The 22,266-nt window shown below is 41.3% G+C and overlaps 2 protein-coding genes across 9 annotated transcripts in view; one reads left to right on the top strand and one right to left on the bottom strand.

Annotated features, from left to right (window-relative positions):
* Positions 1-22,266, top strand: part of LOC125768589 (potassium voltage-gated channel protein Shal) — a 97,363-nt gene that overhangs the window by 59,333 nt on the left and 15,764 nt on the right. For 6 of the 8 annotated variants that reach the window (XR_007418923.1, XM_049436474.1, XM_049436479.1 and 3 more), the window contains exons 5-6: positions 1,853-1,900; positions 13,782-15,952. Coding sequence is in view for 7 of the 8 variants with exons in the window: in XM_049436474.1 (XP_049292431.1) it covers positions 14,838-15,952 (1,115 nt within the window). In the remaining variant the exon portion in view is untranslated. Of the gene's footprint in view, positions 1-1,852; positions 1,901-10,538; positions 10,601-13,781; positions 15,953-22,266 lie in introns of those variants that run through there. The other 2 variants (XM_049436477.1, XM_049436476.1) reach the window with 2 other exon arrangements.
* LOC125768582 (protein artichoke-like) lies at positions 6,532-9,839 on the bottom strand. Its single transcript, XM_049436444.1, has 2 exons — positions 9,472-9,839; positions 6,532-9,395 (listed from the first exon to the last, which is right to left on the bottom strand). Exons 1-2 carry the CDS (start codon positions 9,492-9,494, stop codon positions 6,614-6,616), a joined length of 2,805 nt encoding a protein of 934 aa, XP_049292401.1. The 5' UTR covers positions 9,495-9,839; the 3' UTR covers positions 6,532-6,613.

Here is a 22,266-nt window from a genome sequence, read left to right as displayed (position 1 = left end):
AGTTGCGGTATGCAGTCACATACACACCCGGTCGGCTAAGGGGGGACCTCTTCATCGTCATTAAGCCGATGATGGATGACTTTAAGCAAATTCAAAAGAAATTGCTCTAATCTAAGCACAAAAGGTCACCATGGCCACCGAAAGGACGCGCCTTTTTTTCCTTGTTGTTTGCCCTACCTTACGCTTTATTACATCGTTTAATCATCTTTACACAGAAATCCCTCTGTAGGCCACCGTTTGCCACTGGGCGCGTTATTCTTTGCCCCCCACGGTTGGATGGCGCCACACCATACACATGCCACACTGTGCATCCAGGTTGTGTTCGTACAGGTTCTTAAGTGCGAGAACCGGTAAGTACCGTCACACACTAAGCCTCCCTCGAATCGCTAACAAGCGTTACAATGTTGAACCGGCTGTACCCACTATACCGTTGGTCACTTTCGACCCAGAAACGGAGAAGAACGGGCCCGCACTGTTTTGCGAAATAAAAAACGATGGCTAAAAAGCTTTGGTGCGGATTTTATGACGATCGTTCGGTGGCAAACGCGTTTGTGAGCGAGCCTTTCGAGTGCGTAGCACCATTGGCAGCGGACAGCAAAATCCTGAAACCATTGGGTCTTTTGTACGGTCACTGCACATTGTTGCGTTCGTGCATGGGATGACCTTTTCGCCTACCGGCCAAATACCATCATCCTCCTGGTAGGGGGATGGAAAACGAAATTCGTTTCGTCCTGGTCGTGGCCGTTCGGTGAATTCTGTGATCTTTGCACACAAGCATGAAACGTTTGTTTGCTTATGTTTTATTTTTCCACTTCAGTATGGTTTCGAAGTTTGCTGGAAATGTGTAACGGATCTTTTTTCGACGAAAAAAGAAAACATTCCTTCTACTAAAGTACATTTCACTTTTACGATCGTTTGTTTCCGAATTTCCGTTTGTGTGTCCTTTGTACGTTCGTCTTTACCACGATTGGAATCGTTTATTACATGAAATTCTGTTGAGGAATCCTTAACCATACAGCTACCAGCCAAAAGAGAAGAAATAACTTTAATAGAATGTGATTGATTTTTTAAACACATAACCACTTTTCTTATTATTTGGCAGAAAAGGTGAAAAAGCATAAATTTAAAAACCAGTTTATTGATCATCAAAAATGCTAACTAGAATTGGTAGAGAAAATGAAATTTTCTAAACTTATTAAACGGTGCTAATATTTCTTTACTTTACTTTACGGTTCAAGTACTTTTCACTCTGGTTGAAAAAAGGGGGGAAATCCATTCCTCAGTCTTTTAAAGGGCCATTTTTAAAGCGTAAACCACGAAACCAATCGATAAACAACGCTAAACGATATACTTATTAGGTGAAGTTTGTGACACGTGTCAGGTTGATAAAGCGAAGTAAATTGGTTATAACGGCGTAAGCTCGCCGTATCATAAGCATGTGGTTCAGCGTTGAAAGAGATTATGTACTGATATTGTGATATTTACTAAACATCAGAATCAAAATTTGAACCACGCTGCGAATAAAAAGGTTAATCGCGAGAGAATTTAATTGAATTTTTCAAGCTTCTAAGCCAACCTTTTAAAAGTGAAATTTAAAACCGTTTAAAGTAAATCAAGCCTGGCGGCTCTAACCAAACAAAAACCAAAAAATAAATCAAGCAGAGAAAAATTGAACTCTTTATTGTAAATTTTATCTCTTTCGTAACTTAATACAATATTAAATAATAATATAGTACATTTATTTCGTATTTACCAGATGTTTTCAATTACATGCAATACGGTTTCGATATCAAACATAACTCCATGCAAATGAATACGTTTTATTTATTTTGTTTTTAAATTTCCATTTTAGGCACTTTGATCTGCTACCTAACAGCACATGTACCTTCACATTCAACAGGTAATTAAAATATTTACACCATCTCGCTTTACTTTTCAACAAAAAAAAATTTTCCTTCGTTTTTGATGTCATTGATAATAAATTCTTCATCAAAAAAGTTCTTCAATAAATTTCACGAAGGAGTTTACTACCAGGAACCAACTTTCTACTAGGAACAAATCAAGTTCAGTTGTATAACATCATGTTTTCCCGCGTTATCGCAGTCGCTATCATCGCAAAGAGTTGGCGACGGTGAAACAAGCAAACAAAAAAATCAATCTCAATTAATTTATTCGAAAACAATTTTCTTCCTGGATACGTCGATGTGAAAATTTGAAGGAAAAAAAAACCTCATCAACTCACGAATCTTTCACCCAAAAATGTGTCCTGTGTTTATATTTTCCCTTTCGGGTAAAAAGAACCTTCGGAAAAAGGACAAAACTGAACTTTGCGGGAAAATGCCGATACCTTGGGATTTTTTTTTCTTTTTCTTTTTTGTGGTAGTTCCAAATGGACCCCACCAACAGCTGGGCACCAAGACCGATCGGAAGTCTGTTTGAAATTGCTTTGCTCGTCTCATCCTGCAAGAACTTTTCTTACACAACAGTGTTTTCTTTTACTCAAGAAACAGATGAATATTTCGTTCCCCCTGCCTTAGAAAGGTTTTGCTCCGGCCCGGAGGAAGGCTAAAAGTAGTCTGCACAGCGATATCAAGCACAAGTAAGCGAAAGATAAATGTTATGGGTGCCGAAAAAAAATAAACGGCAAGTTGCTTTTTAATGGTATTTATACTTCAGAGTGGGATTGTTTTTCCTCTTCGCGATGGTATAAATCAGCCGGGAAGTCATGCATGAAATGAGTACATTTTGGAAATCGAAACGGTTTCTTTATAATTGAATGTACGCGAAAACATTGAAACATTACTAAAAGTGTCATGAGAGGGAAAGATTTAACAGCTTTTTATTTTTTGCTACCGGTACAGAAGACAAAATAGTTGAGCAAAAATTTGCGGAAAAACTCAAGAAATGCGAATTCTTTTTTTAAGACTTAAAACGATTCACTCACGTACGTAGCTGTGGTAGAAAACTATTTCCGTGCAACATCTATTTCCGGTCGGAACGATTCCAATTTCAGGAAAAAGTTTGTCTTGTCAATCAGTCAATCTCAGTACGTAGAAAAAGTAGGATAAATCGCAAACCGCTTCCGTTTCGCATGTCGCATATCGTCTGCTGGGAATGCGGTAGAGCTTTCTTTCCCATTCGATCATTCAAGCACAGGAACTTTTCGCTACCAAGAAGTTATACATTCCGACATGTTTTTTTCACGTACGTGTTCTTTTTTCAGTAACACACGGCCACGGTAAACGTTTTGTACGATGGGGACAATTATGGCGCTACCCCGGCTGCCCTTTCTTCATCTTTTCCCCCGATCACACTTTCCTGTTTTTTGTGGATTGGAAAAGTGCAGCTAGGGAAGGTTCGCTATGTGTCCTACATGCTTCCACATCCACACAGCCTACGGGGGGAATTCGACCGTACGTCTATTTCTAACCTTCAGTGTAAGCGTAGAATGCAGAAGGTGTCACACAGTACTACACACTTTCCTTTCGCCGACAAATCCACATGGACAAACAGCGGAAGCAATCCATTTTCGGAGCGCTCCGTTGTGTAATATGCTAATTCTAGCAAAACGAACCATTTGCATTTTGTGGATAGCAAAAGTGGTGTGAACTGGGAAATGGGATGCGTTTTCTCCTTTTTTTGCTAACCCAAGCTCGGTGGAAAATTGTTGCAAGCAAAAGTGCAGTATGTTTGCGATAGTTTCCATCTTGTCGTAGCGCCCTGCCCACAGGATTAGTAAAATTTTGGCAAAAGAAAGGAAAAGCATGGGGAAGTGTTTGGAGTAGAGCGTGAAAGTTAAACCGCGAATTAAAGTAGCTTAATGGATTAAATTAGATTCGCTGGCAAATGTTTGGATAAAACTGAAGATAGGTGTATAATTTAATTTGAAAACTGTCATGAAGTAAATTATTTACTTTTACATGCATATGGTGCCGTAACTATGATTTATGTACATCATTTACCAATATTTTAGTGAACTCAGGTTTGGTCAGTAAGAAAAAAATTAAACAACTCAGTAAAATACAAACTGTCACTAAGATAAAGAATAAAATGCTAAGCTTAGAAAAGAGTTCAGTGTAATAAATTCACTAAATACACCAGAGTGTTACAACTCTTGAACCTCGAAGAAGCAATCCGTACTGTCCCATCTACATCTTGTAGTGTTCGACATCGACGGAATTGTTGCGTATGGCGTACTCCGCTGGGAACGTGGAAGCCCGGGAGCTATTTATGAACCTATCGCGAACCACCGATCCTAGGGTCTAACGATTCCAACCGAAAACCCGGATTGAAACGGCACCCGGACATTGGCAACTATGAATTCGTTGACCTAAATTTATCCCAATTTGCATTAATAAATTACCCACACTTCCGCCGTGTCCTGCCCGATGTGCGATTGGAACACTAGAAAGCAAGCATCTCACCACCAAGGCATCTTACTCCCAGCGTGGGACGATCGGGCCCCCCCTCGTTTTGATAGCGAACGTGACGCTAGATGAGCCACATTTACGTGGCATTGTTTGTAAATGATCGCAAAGGCATCGCCGGTTTCTGTCGGCTACCACTTCAACCATTCGCAACCGGGACAGATAACGATCGTGACAATAAATTTCTTCCCGGGCGCATCCAGCGCGCCCCGCGGGAAGTTTGCTGCTTCATTAGAGCAATGGGTCGTTTCGGAGCCGCTTTTCGATGAGCTTCAGAGTTTCGGAGTTTTTGTGTGTGTTTGTGTGGTGATTGTTGTTATGATCCTTTGCGTTTTCTTCCGTAGCATTACGTACCGCCAAAACGATGCGGAGCGGGAAGTGGTAAAATCTAGCAAAAAGAATGTGTCCCCTGATGATAGTGAAAGTGACTCGATAACGGTGTACAGCGATCCATGAAGCACACTGTGGGAGGAGAGGAAAAAAAAGAAGCCTCACTGCTTCTTTCCACATCGAAGCGGGAATAAAGCGTTTCGGATCCACCGACAATGGAAGGATAGATTTTCTCTCTTATTATTATTGCGCCCCTTTTTATCCATCTTTCGGCACCTTCGCATCGTACTGGTTGCGTCACCAGACCGAATCGAATGCTGCAGCTTTTGCTTCGGAAGGAAGCTACGGCAGGAAATGAAACGAATAAAAGTTAATTTCATCCACTTACACTGTACAGTTGTGCGCAGTGAAGTATCAGGATCTCTAGGACGGTTTCCACCCCTAAATTTTCTTAACCGGATTGAAGGTGTGAAAAAGACAATTCTTGAAGAAGCTCATGAAGAAGCTCGGGCTGAATACGTTCTACTTGTGCGGTGAATAGATTTCTTACTACCGTAAGCTGCTTTATTTCGGGTGCGCTTTCACTGTTGGTGCCCCGTTTGGTTTTGCATTTTTATTTCAGTTTGTGGTAAGAATGGGAATTTCGGGAGTGAAAAAATCCTACTAATTTATTATACGAAATTGTGTCACACTTTTTCTCGCATTCAGGGAAATGTTGTTTATTTTTATTATTACTTCCCGATTTTGTCTGATTATTGACGACTCGTTCTAGTGCGGTATTTCGAATATGTGACGATTTTTGGAATGTTTTTCAAGCACAGACCTTTGAAAAGCCTTATCGTTCTACAACCGATCGATAAAGTTTTCCAGGGTTTTCCAGTAAGCTGCTGTATTATTTTATTAATTTTTTTTTCTTTACTAAATGTTGACATAAAATATGTTTATTACTAATTCCGAAAAAAAACAAAATGTATAACACTGTATCACTGCTTCGTGTGAAGAAAAAAATACTACAAAACGGATAATGACACCATGAATAACACCATGAATATAAAAGATCATTAATAATTAAGTAAAAAAGTAAAGGAGGAAACCTATTGTATTAACAATAGTAAAAAAAACACCCGGAAAAACAAAATTCTTTGACGATAAAAGACAACCAAACAATTTCAGTAATTTATTTTGTTTTTGTTTTTAAAACAATTCCCTCTATTGTGAGCCTAGCTCCAACACTTATACTGCAGGTTAAACTTTTCGGCAATATAAAAACCAAAACAGCTGACCCACCATTATACAGCGGTATCCGCTCCAGAACTAATTAAACTTTCACCCTCATTTGGGTGCCATGTTCCACTAATAGCAAAACGCAAAAGTGTCGCCAAACCCAAAAGCGTTATTATGGTCCTACCGTTGGTAGCGGTGACATCGTACCATTCATGCCATCCATGGTCGACGAATGATTGATAGTAATGGAAGTTGCCAACTTTTCAAGCTAACGCCCCGTCCCGCCCTTCTTGAACATGGTAATGGTGTCACCAACGCTACACCACACATGCAACTCGACCGGGTGGAGTGGATCCGCATCGTTCAAGTCATCGTTCGCTGGCATCAAAGGTCTGGCACTCCACACTCCAACCGTGGGAAGCGAACGCGAGACGTTTGTGTGTGTGTACAGGTTGATTAACTTTACATGACATTTTACAAATAAAGCCGTTGATACGGCACCGGAACATCCAGTCATTCGTGTAACAAAACCATTCAAAAAAAAACGACATTTATGAGTACGAGGTTTTATTTAGACACCTTCATTTGCTATAAATAGTTTCGCTGGGTATCAGTTTTCGGCTTGGTACGGTTCATTTCGCTACGGTCATGGTTAGATACTTTACAACGCAGGTGTCCAGGAAGGTATTCGACTGCTCCTCGAGGGGATTCTCCGATAGATCAAGCCTTCCGAGCTTGAACCGTTCCACGGTGTCCGTCAGCGGTAGTGTGCGTATATTATTTCTAGAAACATTCAATGCCTTCAATCGCTTCAGCATGTACACCAGTTCAAATGGAAACTCTTCCAGTCGGTTTTCCGATACATTAAGGTCAGCAATCGTTGGGATTTTGAAAATCTGATAATCGAGTTGGTTCAGCTGATTATCCGCCAGGGTAAGATACTCGAGGCTATATTTCGAATCGGGTTCCCATTGGAGTGATGTGATTCGATTGGAGTTGGCTTCCAGGGTGTTATACTGCGGTCGTACAAACAATCGTTCCAATCTATTGCCAGAAACATATAAATTGAAGACGCGATCGTTGCTGTGGAGAATATCGATGTCCTCTAGGCTATTGTTAGAAAGATCGAGCACTCCAATTGTAACTTTCGCGAGAAAATCAGCATTGGCGATGGAACTTATTGCATTGCCTGCGACCGACAACAACGATAGCGATTGTTCCACGAGGATCAGATTTGGAGGGAGCTGTGTAATAAGGTTGTCATCCAGATTGATTGATTCCAGGTTTTCTAAACCCATGAACCAGTGTCGGTCTACTGTCGTTAGCCTGTTTTTAGACAGATTTATGTTTGTCAACCTAGAACATTGGCTAAAGAATGTGGGAGACAGATGCGAAAGCTTATTGTTGGCTAGCGAAGCCCGGTAAAGGGAAGTTTGTTCTTTGAGTAGCAAAGGTGGGAATGTTTGCAGAGAAGAATCGCTTATTAACAACCACTTTAGCTTAAGATCATGGAAAACATTTTCCTCTATCAGCTCCAAAACGTTTGAACTTATTTTCAGATCCGTTAGCTTCGTTAGAAAAGTGAAGCTCACTTTGCGAAGCATTCTCAACGAAGTGTTCTGCAATATTAGAGTCTCCGTTTTCCGATTCCATCGGAATGCGTCTCCATCACCCAGATCCGTCACATTATTACCACTCAGATCTAGCGAATCAATTCCGACCAGCACGGGAACCACCGAAAGTTTGTTATACGCAACATTTATAGTATCCGGACTCGTTTCAAAACTCCAAACAGATTCCCAGCAACCATCGATCGATGATATCGAGTTATTCTCCAAGTTGATATCTGTCAGTTGGGCTAAGTTCGCTACACATAATGTCTGCCACGATGCGATACGATTGTTAGCGGCCGATAATTCCTCCAATGTTTCAAAAATCGTTCCAGGATATTCCAGCGACTCGATTGCGTTGGAGTCCACGTGTAGTTGGCGAATATTCGTGCCAGAAAATGCCCACCCGTTGAGTGTTTTCAGCTTGTTGCCGTTAAGATTTAAATAATTTACCGGTGAGTGATGGAAAACGGCAGGTTCGATAGCGCTCAGCTGGTTGTAGGACAGGTCAACCTGGTTAAGCCGCGCCAAACCGGAGAATGTGTTCGTCCGCAACACCGACAGTCGGTTGTAGGAGAGTGTCACCTGTTCAAGCTTTTGGTTTTTGTGGAATAGCATCGGCGAGAGTTCCGTGATGCGGTTATGATCCAAATAAATGTTTTTCAATTTCGGTAATCCTTCGAAGACACTCTGTTCAATCGTTGCAATTTCATTTCCATAAAGGTATAGGCGCTCAACCAGTGTTGCGTTCGTGTCGAAGGAAGACTTGCCCAAAACCGACAAACGATTGTTTTGTAACTCCACATCGCTAGTCTTAAGGAAGCATGGTTGGAAGCTTATAATACGATTCCCTTCCAGTCTGAGTTGCTCAAATAGTGGTTGATCACGGAAAATATCTTCTGGTACGGTGGTTAGCCGATTGTTCTGTATGTTAAGAGACTCCAGACTCTTCAATCCATAGAACACGTCCACTGGAAGCTTTTCTATCAGATTGTCCACTAAATTCAAATCCACCAGCTTCCTGTTGGAGGCGAACAGCTTCGACGGTAAGGTTTTCAAAAAATTATTCCTCAAATTGAGTTGTTCCAGTGCGTGAAGCTCGGCGAAGGCATTGTCACGAAACGTTTCGAATAGATTGTCAGCCAAGTTAAGCTCTCTCAAACTGCTCAACGGAGTGAAGGTGGATTCGTTAAGCACTTTTAAAAAATTACGGCTTAAATCTAGCACCTCCAACTGGTTCTCAGATGGCAGTATTAGTGCGTCGAGCGATGTGAGCCGATTGTCATGCAAATAAAGGTACCTTAGTTCCCGCAAGGAGCTGAATGTGTTTGGATGCACAACATTGATAAAATTGCGATCAAGGTACAATGTTTTCAGTTGTCTTAGCCCTGCAAATTCATCAGTTTCACCAATTTTCTCTAAACGGTTGTTGGTCATCGAAAGGAATGTAAGGGAACGCAATTCCGAGAGTGCTTCCTTTGGTACTGCTGTCAGAAGGTTATCGTCTAGAAAAACTTCGTTGAGTTGTTTGCCCCATTCAAATGTGTTGTTTTGGAAGGAACGCACCCGTTGGCTGATGTGAATACTTGTTATGTTTGGGTAAAGTTTAAGCACACTCGAATCAAACGAATCAGTTATGGATTCATCAAATATAAGTGTTGTTTCTTCCAGACGGCCTTTTCGATCAGTCATGTTAAAGTTATCCTCGTCTGAAGAGTTTTGTGTTGTAGACTGTAACTTATCTTCATTTTCAGCTACTATTGCAAACACAGTACAAAATAATATACAGACGAGCTTAAGGAACCTGCAAAAGCAAAAAAGTGTTTTTAGATTTGTTAAATAATGGTTAGTCTCCATATAGTACGGCCAATGTAACTTACATCTTTCCGGATTTATTCGACATGATGGAACACTGCTGCCAAGCACCCGCACCAGAACTGATCTACTGATCGACTGATGCAAGTAACTGTTTCATTCTTACCAAGATAGCGATTTGTACTATCCTATCAGTCCTAAATGACTGAGATGACCGACTTTCCGTTTGAAAGTTATTAGTGGAACTGTTACTGTTTCATACTTCTTAGAATTCAGCTCAAGGCGATAATGTACTATCAAGATTTCCCTTGACCGTCACTCGCAATTATGAAACATGCTTGCAGTTTGCCTCTTTGAATGCACATTGATGAAACTAGTGCATTCGTTATTAGGTGCATTTTAATCGATTTGCAAAAAAAACAACGGATTAAGAAAATCCAATTTTAAAACGCTGTGAAAATGTTGGTGAAAAAAAAAATCAATTAGAAACGGATGAAACTCTTGTACTGTTTTTTTCAACAACAGTTTGCAGCTAAATATAAAGATATTTTCATATCTCGGTTTCATATGAAATGCATAACTTTACTACAAAAAAATTTTTTTACAGAAATTCAAAACGTTTTTCGATATCGCAATAGCGTTAAATAAAGCTGGTTATCCAAACTAGTTATCTATCTTCTCATTGCAGTATTCCTACAACCACTGCAGCTTGAAAGTACTTTCAGTTTCATTCCAAACAAACTAATCTTGGGTCATACAAAAGATTGAAATTCTTATCAAACAATCAAATTTCAAGTGAAAGAACTAGTCATGTTTCGCTTAGAACAACACTTCTAGAAAAACATTCTTGCTTTCGATAGGTTGCAGTCGCAATATGTTTCTATACAGATAAACCTATCAACCATTTACGCAAATACCTCGCAATCAGTCAAATTATTACTCGGTGTTGTTGTTGTTTCTATAAATTCGTTCTAATCTCGGAGTGATAGAGGTACTATCAGCTGAAGAACATGCCTTTCGGCGAGAATTTTTATTTGTGCTATGATTTTAGTTGGTTGAACTGTTTAATGACACTTTGTTTTCGTCCACTGTAATGTATAGACGTGTTTTATGTACTCACTTAAAACCTATTCTGCCAAAATCTGTAGAAGTGATATCATTGCAGTGAAGTTGTCTAATTGTTAAGTGCGGAAAGTACGTTCAAATGTAGTTTTCAAGTTTGTGATGTAGTGTGATACTCTGAAGAGTGAAATACCTTTCCGATTGTTTTCAAGCCCAATACTTACTTTATTAGTTATCTGGAATTGCAACTGTTTTCGGTCTTGGCCTTCTCCAAGAGCCTCGTCGTCTGCCAATGCATCATCTGAACCATTCTTCGAACCCAGCTTCGATTGTCGCAACAGGTGTTTTGAGTAGAGTAGAATCCTTAGTCCATAAAAAAGATCGATTTGATACCAGCATCCAACAACTTCAATGTAGTTGTCAATGCTGACCGTTGACCCAAGAGAAGTGAAATTTTGGGTGACTTCAAAAAGACAGTCACCAATTTATAATTACGTCACCCCTGTCTAAAGTCTGATTTGTTAGCAGAGCCGCTGGGTATGCTACCATCCATACTGATAAGCCCTAATCATCCGGGTCAGTATTTTATAATCACAGACATCCTTAGCACTCTGTTCACTTATTCGAGCAGAGGTTGGAAGGTCGTTCATTTATTCGCATGATAGAATATGTCGAACATTTAGCGATGTAAGTACATCTTCAACCACAAGTCGTTGAACGGATTAAAAGAACTAAGAGCATAATGTCTAACTAAAATTGTGGTATTCGATGAGGTTTTCTATCAGAGTTTTCATCTTTGTGAAAAAATTGAAAGTTTTGCTAGTGCAAACGGCATACTTACGTGCTTTTGTAACAGTTTTTTTAATTGGTTGGCTCACCCCTAAATTCTAGGTAATACGGCTAAAAGCCATAGTTATTAAACGGGAATTTTTTTAAATAAAATCAAATTATTGCTATTGATCCAAAAATCTTGTTTCTTTGCATTACATTCATCCTGATAATCAACGTAAGCATCCATCAATCAACGCATATTTCATTTTTAATTGAAATCGCTTCAAGCATAACCCTTGGCAGCTCACTATAAAAATCCCATCAATCCATCAACCTTCCGGCCGGGCCGTCCCCGTACATTGGCTGTGAAATGTAAACCATAATTTAAAACGTTTATTTTTCTATCAAAAGAAAGGCAATTAAACCATCGCCTCCGGTACACCTCCAGCAAAGCTTCCCACCCGTTATGTTCGCATGTCCACCGAAACGGGAATTAATTTCAGCAGAAATTGCATCTTAATTACGGCATCATTCAGTGGTTTGGACAATCGCTTTTTTATGTTGTGCCATTTAAAACGAACTTAAATAAGCGAATGACCAAGAACAGAACCATACAGCGTATTGGAAAAAGGATTAAGAAACACAGGCGTAAAATACATCATCGGCTAGCTGGCGAGGGTTGGAAAAGCGAATGGACTTGTCCATTTCCACTCCCACACAACAAACGACCATATGTTTCTAATGAAGCGAAAACATGCTCACACCAGGCCTATCCTTCGTCAGCAAGCGCACACACACAAAATATGGTGTGCCTTTTCGATCAAGAAAAAGATCGCATTTTCCCATTTTCCACTGTTCCCCAAAGGAGGCTTGCATTTCCGTTTGCAATATCGGCGTTGTTAGTGTGTGTGTGTGTGCTTTTGGACAATTATTATAGCTGCCATGTGCTATTTCCGTGGCACCACAAATGAATTGTCCAAGCCAGCGGTCCGTTTTGTCCGTAGAGAAGCAAGTGAAGAGTCTGTGGTTCTTTTATGTTCCTATTAAGGGAAAAATATAGCCATGATTTCCGATTATTTTGCAATAAATTTTAACTGATCCCTTCGGCATTTTTTTGTCCTTTTTTTGGGGAGGGACTCTACTGTTGCACTAAACCAGTGACTGAATGGTTATTGTTTCGGGAGCATACAAAACCAAAACAACAACAATAACAGCGACAGTTTCTTTAGGGTCATGAATCACATTGGGCCGATTGTAAGGTCATTCGCTTTCAGACGTGATTTTTCATTCGACGTCCTTTGATTTAGGGTGGGTTTTTCTCTCACTCTGTTTCTCTTTCGTTTTCCCTCATGCCTTTGCCCACAAACTGGCCGGCGACAGGTTCACCAAGAAGTAAATGAAGCCAAACGGCTTGCAGTAAAACTTTGCACACTATGAAACGTTCTTCATAAATATGGCAAAGCGGTACTTCAACGGTGGTTGTTAACCGAGAGACACTTCGGGACGTGTAATGCAACAGAAACTGCTCGTTAATGCAATCCGGTTTCAGCAGTTGTTGGGGTTGCAGTACGGTGTGTGGTGGTTGTGACACGTTTGCACGATTTAAATGGTTTACGGTGGATACGTTTAGTTTTAAGCATGTTTTATGCGCCACCCGGTACAAGGCGCCTCCATCGAAACCATAACAATTGTGGTGCTATAACTATTTTACATTCAAAATGATGTCAAATGGGCTATTAATTAGGGCAGATTTATCAAAAAACCGATAAAAAACTCAAAGTAACCAAAGGATGTACACAAGAGACATAAACCACTTTTTGTCGAGATATAGAATTTAGATAGATTCTCGATTATATTTTAATATTATATTAAATAGTCTTATCTTTGTTGCCATAAATATTAAAACAACAAAATGGTTAGTAAACCATAAAATCAATTTTGCAGATATTTAAAAGACTCTTTTGCTTTTATACCGTTGATACGTTCATTAAGCTTTCTAATAAGGAATCATTAAAATCCATCCGATAGCACAGTTCGAACTAACTTTCGATAATAAATGCAACCCAACGTGTCATCATGGTTTGCCATCATTTTTCTTATCAATCAATTAGCGCTTGTTCAGCAAAAAAGTTACAAACAGCAAAAGAAAGACTAGCAAAGCAACTAGAAGCCACCAACGGTCCCTGCTTTATGCTGATCATCTTTCCCAACACGGGAATGTGGAAAAGTTGATTTGCATGCAGCTGAAAAGTGCACTCAGCTCGTCAGTGTGCAGTATCATCATCGCTATCCCTATCATCGCCACAGTGTCTTCAATATCACTTTGTCACTTCATCATTTCACACTTGCCCACAGTGGGGATCGTTCTGCTACCGCATGACGATGGAATTCGATCCAGCGCACTGAGGTCGAATTTCAAATCGTTTGCGCTCTATCTTGCTACGGGAATCTCCTCACTTTCAGTCACATAATGGATGCAATATTCACTCGCTTTATACTAATGACATTTTCTTCTTCGCATTCGTTCTCTTCCCCTTTTCAGACCGCTGAGTTTGCTGGCCCAATCCTGCCGACTGGGATGGAATGTTACACATTTGATGGTCGTCCCTGGTGTCCCAGCAGCCGCAAGTGGTACACACTGCGAACAGACGATGCTCCAATGCGACGGCAACATGCGGGAGAAGATTCCTAAAGTGCCCACCGGCAGCAACAACTAGTGCACAGCAGCGAGGGCTAATATTTTCGCCACCGTAGGCTACAGCGTGTATCAGTGTGACCGGATGTAGGTGGTTTAGAAGTGGACAGGCAAAAACAAAAAAAAAGGAAAACAAGAGACAGGAAAACGAAAGAACTCACCACCCAACGAATACCGACCGAAATTTGTTCGAGTTCGATGAATCGTGCACCGAGCTAAAATGTGCGATGAAAGTGATTAATCACCGGCGAGTGCCAACACCGGAGGTACGAGTGGACGAGACGTAAACTCGGTTGCTCGCCGTAAGAATCCGGACACTTCGAGGCTTACCGTGTTTCTAGTTTGTTGCGTAGAAATTGGGTTTTTGGGTGAATATCCGGCGGGTATTTGTGTGCGAGTGGGCAACAATATTACAGGTCTTCGGTACACCGCAGCGGAAAGTATCATCTCAGCAAGTGCAAACAAGAAAAAAACGTGTACAATAGCTACAGGGTAATTTCTGTCCAGGGGGAAGTTTGGAATATCCGCACCAAAGTGCTAAACCTGGAAGTGCTTGCGACGGTTAGATGGTTCGGAAGCATTGCCGTTTTCGTCTGTGTGCGTTAGCTGTGCGGGAGTTCTAGAAAGGTGTGCATAGTTTTTGTTAAAGTTGAAGTACGTACTGTAAACTTCAGCTAAAATCTAGAGTATTGGTTGGAAGCCTTCAGCTTCAAGATAATTTCCAGTGTCGAATACTTTGTGAAGTTAGTTACTTGTGTCAGCTCAGCACCGGAACCGTGATCTGGCCCGTCTAGCATACCACGTGCGCTTTTGGGCGGCATTCACACCAAAAACCTCCACCCCGACTCTCGCCGGTGGGTAGTTGCGCACTTGGAGGATCATTGAAAAATTCCACCGAATAGTATGGCTTCGGTCGCCGCTTGGTTGCCATTCGCACGGGCGGCGGCCATCGGCTGGGTGCCGATAGCGTCCCATCCGCTGCCGGCACCGCCAGTGTTCAAGGACCGGCTGCGCTCGGAGGACGAGAAGCTCATCATCAATGTGTCCGGCCGGCGGTTCGAAACGTGGCGCACGACGGTCGAAAAGTATCCGGACACGCTGCTCGGCTCGAACGAGCGTGACTTCTTCTACGATGAGGACAGCAAGGAGTACTTCTTCGACCGCGACCCGGACATCTTCCGGCACATTCTCAACTACTATCGAACCGGCAAGCTGCACTACCCACGGCACGAATGTCTGCTCAGCTACGACGAGGAGCTGGCATTCTTTGGCATTATGCCGGACGTGATCGGGGACTGCTGCTACGAGGACTATCGCGATCGGAAGCGCGAAAATGCCGAACGGCTGATGGATGACAAGCTGTCGGAGAACAGCGACAACAACCTGCAGCAGCTGACCAACATCAGACAACGGATGTGGCGCGCCTTCGAGAATCCACATACTTCCACTGCCGCGCTCGTGTTCTACTACGTCACGGGCTTCTTCATTGCTGTATCTGTGATGGCGAACGTCGTCGAGACGGTACCGTGCGGGGTACGGCCGGGCCGTGCCGGTACACTATCCTGCGGCGAACGCTACAAAATCGTCTTCTTCTGTCTGGACACGGCGTGCGTCATGATCTTCACCGCGGAGTATCTGCTGCGGTTGTTTGCCGCACCGAACCGGTGCAAGTTTGTGCGCAGCGTGATGAGCATCATCGATGTCGTTGCAATCCTGCCGTACTATATCGGGCTCGGCATCACCGACAACGACGATGTGTCCGGTGCGTTCGTGACGCTGCGAGTGTTTCGCGTCTTCCGTATCTTCAAGTTCTCGCGACACTCGCAAGGTTTGCGCATTCTCGGCTACACGCTCAAATCGTGCGCATCCGAGCTTGGGTTCCTGGTGTTCTCCCTTGCCATGGCCATCATCATCTTCGCCACGGTCATGTTCTACGCGGAGAAGAACGTGGACGGTACCAACTTTACCTCGATTCCGGCCGCGTTCTGGTACACGATCGTCACCATGACCACGCTCGGGTAAGTCCACGACATCACTGCCAAGTGAGGATTCATTTTGAACACTGTTCATCCACATTGTGCTAACCCGAAGGATAGCGTTTTGCGGATTAGGCAAACAAGTTCTATTGAATATGCGAAATGACATTGAAATGGACGCTCAGGACACCTTTCGAATGTCAGTGCCACTCAAAGTGGCAAATGTTTGGTACAACAATCCCATCCCTGACAGGATCATTAATGATCTGTGAGCATGAAAATAGAACAAATGTCCCTGCTAGACTTTTGCGCACTAAATTCCTACCATTCAACTAGCGTGATTAAACGATTATTTACCCTCAATTAACCGATAAAATGAGACGATTATGATGCACCATCAAGCGGCCAACCGATGATTATCTTGAAGAGATTTAATTTTTGGGCCAAATATTAGACACACCGCTGCACTCCTGCCAATCCATTCGCACAAATGCGAACAGTGCCCCGACTCGTAAACCGTAATGATCCGACCATTAAACACGCCTCCAGGTAGCAATGAGCGATTTTTTACGTGGCACAGCGGGAGCAAAATCGGTCGTTCTTGATTCGATTCTATCGCATGTTAGGTTGATGTTTGCTTAGGATTTTGTTTGCTATTTCTGTGCTTAAGGTCTTCCTGGGAAAGAAACATTAAATGGCTGACGTTGGTAAATATTGTTGCGCAAAAATGGATTCAAGCTTGTTTTAAGCTAAAAGAACAAAGCAAAACTCAATTCGCGAAAAAAAACGTTTTTTTTTTGTACAGAAAAGAAGACACAATTTTGCAAGTATGAAAAACAAGCTCTAAAGTTAATCTTTAAAACTCTGTTTAAATCTTACCCATTCCGCTCACGGTTGTGCGTATCAGCCAGGCAAGAAAAGTTTGCTTTCCAACACACTAGCAAACATCATTAGAGAGTCCCTGTTGAATATTTGGCCCTACCATTTTTTTTTTGCTGTTGTTGTTTTGTTTCGCCCCCACCGGGCTAATGCTCGTTTACGATGCAATAAACAACAAGCGCAATTTTGAACGATTTTTGCTCATGATAGCGACTGCGACATGGCAAGAAGCAAACATTATACGGACAGAATGGTCCCAACTGTATTTCCCGAACTTCTTCACAGGAATGTGCAGGAATGTTTCCATCTCGGTTTTTTCGCATGATCGCGATCGCCAAGACAAGATTTTGTTGGTCCATTTTGGAAGTTTTCTTTTGAAAGTATTTTTTTGCCTCGGCTCTTCTACTATCTACGCTATTTAGCATGCCACACTGTGCAGTACGGCACGGCACAATACACGAAAGTTGGCCGCTAAATTACCTGCATCAAATGAAGCGCAGACCAACGCGCATGAAACTTTTCACTCAACACCTTCAAAACTCTCGCCCTGGCTGCAGGGTGCTCGAAGCACGCGATAATTATGCACACTGCGTGGGCCAGATATGCGGCTGATAGAGAGATGGGGGAGAGAAAAAAAATCACAACATAACAGTGCAGCAGTCAGTTTCACCCGCGTAATGAGATGAGCGAACCACTTTGCGCTTTATCGATGTCAAAGTTTATTCACACCTTTTTGCCCGAAACTCTACCAGAGCATCTCTCCAGCAATCAAGCTATGGGGTTTGGAAGGTTTTTTTTTCATTCGTTCTCTTCCCTCGGTGGAAGGTGGTTAACTTTTGCCGCTAAATAAACCATATTAAACAGCTGCACCACATCAAAGCTCTGCCATCGACACGTTAGCGCTCTGCACTGGGTAACCGTAGCAAAAGTGTGCAAATTATTCCCATTAACTCCGCAGGCCACATAGGGGTGTACGGTTTCTCATCCCCCTTCCGCAGGGTAGTACTATCCACCCGTTGTGGTTTTTTGTTTTCTTTTTTGGAAGCAAAAATAAACTACAACTGCCGGGGTGTGTTTGTGCTCCGGCATATTCGACTAAGTGGAAACACTGGAAAAAAGTTCTAAGTCAAACACGAACCATCAGAACACTCATCAGGAAAGTGAGTGATGGGGTCCGATGGTTGATGGTACCGTGCCAAGGGAGTTCAGTACTGTGTTGCCTAAATAGATGGAATAATCAAATGATGTTTTTCTCGTTAAAAACGTTTCGTTTGGTTTAAAATTTGTGGCATTTTGAAAAGCGAACTTATTCTCCTAGTTCACTATTTTAACATGACAAATAAAATTTAATTTGAAGTTTAGTTTTTTTTGTGAAATATTTGAATCATTTAGCGATGTTGTATTCGCTTTTTTATGTATATAGCTTAAATTTTGAAGGTATTTTTAAAACATTCAATTTTCCTCAATGCTAGTGGTTCAATTATATTTATTAATATTATTTGTTATTTAATTTATTTATATTATTTAGATTTTTTTAATTATTATTATTAAAATAATTATAAAACATTTAGAGTACAGAAAAACATCCAGATTGTCGCAATTTTAAAATATTCAAATAGTATGTAATTGTTTTGCAGACCAATCTCCAGATAAAAATACTTTTCTTTACCTTTGTTTACTATTTTAAATTTTAAATTAATTGGAATTACTGGCAATAATTAAACAAATATTTAATTTCAGATAATTTTTATAAATTTACCATGCCAATTAATTTATTTAACGGAAAATAATTTAGACTAATTACATCAATTTAAATTGATTTTTAATCTATATTTTTCGATATTTAAAACGATTGAAAGCAACAAAAGCATAAAGGATTACCATAATTAACGGATAGTTAATATTCTTAAACCTCAACAAAACTAATCTGTTTATGTGTTGCAAGATGCTCTGCATGAATAAAGTTTCAACCTTCGATGTAAACATACAACTCCATCTTGAGATTAGCGCCATGGTGTGAAGAGCCTGCAGAAAGTAAAAACCTTTCTTCCCCAAGATAGGATCAAGAATGCGACAAACTCAAGGCTCAACACGTCAACCACACACACACAAGTGGCCGTGTGTCGCATGAATTATGGTTCATTCGTGCCGATGGCTACCGCAACCGAACGTTAAGTATTAGAGCTCGTTTTCATGACATTTAGTTTGGGGAGCCACTTCTCATTAGCACTGCTCACGATAGTTGGAACCATTTCACACTTCACCATCACTGGTGGTGGTCGGTCGGTTTAAGTTGGGGAGACGTACAGTGCCGGAAACCACCGGAAGATAATTTTAATTTCTTTGATAGCATATTTTGTGAATTTTCATTTCGAATACACTTCCCTCGCCGTACAGGTGTGTGCCATCCGGTGCGGATGAGGTGCAAATGTTACTTTCAACTTAAAAGGCAAAAACGAAAGCTAAAGAAATAAGAACTACTCCGTTCCGGTAGTAATTCTTGCGTGTCGCGCGCGCCACAGAAAAGTGGAGAAAACATTGCAATTGTGAAGAAAGTTTTTCCAGTGTGGTACAAGTTCGCGTTTTTCCACTCACGAACACTGTCGCACACTTTTTGCTACTGCAAAGTCGCACTTTATAGTGTTTCTTCCTTCCTTTTTGTCTTATGATTTAATGTCTAGAAAGATGCACCCTAATGGGCACCCATTTGTAAATGGTGTTGATCGATGATTTATGTGCGGTAAGGTTCTTTTATTCATACGTTTTGGTATGACCTTTTCATTCCCTTTAGCCCCACCAGGACGCTCGATTGGACGGAAAATAAACGAGTTCCGTCGCTCGCCAACCGGTGCGAATTGTTTTCTGATCACACGACTAATTTATTGAACGTCATATTTTTAGCTGGATTTTTATTTTTTAGGTCAAATTTGCTTTTTTTGTTTCTGTTTCCACGCACATTGCTTGTTTTGGTCAGTGTTGGACATTGGTTCACATTTTCAATTGGTCCGTTAATGGTTTGTCACGGTTCAATGGCTTTCCGATCGGACTTTATGACCAATTTTTTTACCATTTCATTTTTTTTCTTGCCTTCTCCATCTCTCTTTCTCTCTCTCTTATGAGCTCAATGATGTTTCCATAATCGTAAATCACTGCAATCTGCTCGGGAAAAATTAATGGATTGTAAAGGGGTTTCTTTTTCATTATGCCATAAATGAAAAGGGTATGTTTTTGTTCTTTAAGATGTTTGAATCGTTTTTTTCCTTCGTGTAACTAAGAATAAAAGGTAGCTAATTAAAGAAAAAAACTGCTACTTAAAGGAATTGACTAATGCAGGATAAAAAACATTTTATTCTCGCAAGAGAACATACAGCGTTCTATAAAAAGCTCATTAAATCGTTAAAAGTTTGTAAAAGTGAAAGTGAATAAGTTGTTATTATTCATGATAAGTTTTCGTTCAATTATAAACAAATTTCTTTCTCCACCTTTTTATTGTACTAGCATCCAACACGCAAAAGTTGTTCAAAGCTATAATAATACAGCATGGTTTTTATCTTCACCCGAGCAACTTCACAACATGTTCCATCCGACAGTCGACCATCTTGTTTCTATTGCGAAAGTTTTCTTTTGAATTTTGAACTTTACCAGCATAAATCGACATCGTTACGACAATGTTCTTCTTCTGTTCGTTCACCATCTTCGTTGCAGCACATCGACAAAGAAACGCTAGAGAATTGCACCCTCAACTGCAATGCACGTACTAGGTGCGCATTGCCGTTTTAGACTTTTGAAACAAAACGAGAGAAGGAGAGAATAGTACCCTCACCCTTATCATTAGGGATGAAAATGAATTTGTTCGTCCGAAAACAGATCCCAACATGGAAGATGGGTGAACATGGGTGTAAGTTTTAGAATGTTATGGCTGCAATTATATTGTAATGTACTTGCCAGAGTTTGTAAGACATCTGTAGTATGTTGAGCGAACTGTTTGATGTCAGATGATCACTGTAATTTTAAGCTAAAGGTAATTGGGTAGGTTAATAAAGGGGTACAGCTCGTAAGAGAACGCCGAAGCTGTACTTTGAGCTTTTGTTGTAAAGCTTATAATTTTAAAAGACAGTGAAAGCTGTTTAGTTTCACTATTACAAACATTCTTAGCGCTTGCTCGACAAACATGTGATAAAATAAATTATTTAACTAACAAATAACAATCTTCCGATTGTGTTTCCAATAAGTGTTAATAACAATTCCAATACGAAGCATTCAGCTGACTCATTAATTGACCGCCTGCCCTACAAAACGAATTTGGTCCGTAGGGCCGTACAAGGGCACTAATGTCAGTTGTTAAGCGGTGGCAAAAATTATGAACCCAACAAAACCTACCCATTACTGTCGCGCGCCTGTACCAACGGAAAGGTCAGCAAAAGCAACGTGCCACTACTGCTCGGCCACCTCGGCAGCAAGCAAATGAAGCAGAATAACCACCGAAGATTACACTTCCCTACCGATAGGAATCTTTAATTCTTATTTGCAACTTATCACGTCTCAGTGCACCGTGCGTCTCCTGGGTCACCAGGTTCTTAGCGTCCCGTGGATACACCCTGTAAAGGATCGCCCAAAAGAGCTATAAATGAAACCGTTTGCTAGCTATGCTGGAAGCGATTTTGACTGTATTCTCCGACCCAACCGAAACCATTAAATGTCGAACGTGGGGAGGCACTTTCAACTCACTGGCCCATGCTGGCGGTGGTAGCAAAAGTTCGGTGCGAGTCACCTTCCCTGGACGACGAGGGCCGTCCTTGCGGTCCTTTGCCACGGCAAAGCATCTCGGATGGTGGTCGTTCATGCGTGATAAGGGTAAATAAAAGCTCGTTGTTAACTGCCTCGGACACTGTCATTACAGCTGGTGGACGGTGATGGTGATGGTGGTGGTGGTGGTGGTGGTGGTGGTGGTGGTGAACCTTAGTACTACCCATGAACTCAATCTCCATGGGAACTCAACTGTACAGTGTCTATGTTGTACTACGGTGCCTTTTAAGGGACAGGCGATGGGTTTGACTAATGGCTTTGCTTCTTTCGTGTTGGAGCGTCCAGCAATACCCAAACAATCCCCACGGTATCGAGAGTGTACTATTTCCCTTGCCCTTTTTTTTACTTTCGATGGCATTCCAAAAAAGCGCTCCCGAGTGTTGATGAATGAAGGGAAAGAAAATCACGCAGCCCGGTGTTTTCCGTGTTAGAAATAACAGACTCACGGTTGGAAATGTTTGAGCACTTTTCGCTCTCTCTCTATCTCTCTCTCTTTCTCTCGCCCTCGCTTGGTTTCCTTTTTGGTGTGCTTTACAGAGCTTTAAGTACATTTCATCAATCACGATGAAGTTGAAGCTCTACGGTTTTAGTTACCTCAGTAAATCGTTTGATTAGCTGTCGGGTTTGATGTTATCGATTGATCCAATCCATTACTGAAATTGAGCTTCCCA

The sequence above is a fragment of the Anopheles funestus genome, chromosome 3RL (genome assembly GCF_943734845.2).
Source record: "Anopheles funestus chromosome 3RL, idAnoFuneDA-416_04, whole genome shotgun sequence".
Classification (NCBI taxonomy): domain Eukaryota; kingdom Metazoa; phylum Arthropoda; class Insecta; order Diptera; family Culicidae; genus Anopheles; species Anopheles funestus.
The sequence above is the reverse complement of the archived record's forward strand: the minus strand, read 5'-3'. Positions and strand labels throughout refer to the sequence as shown.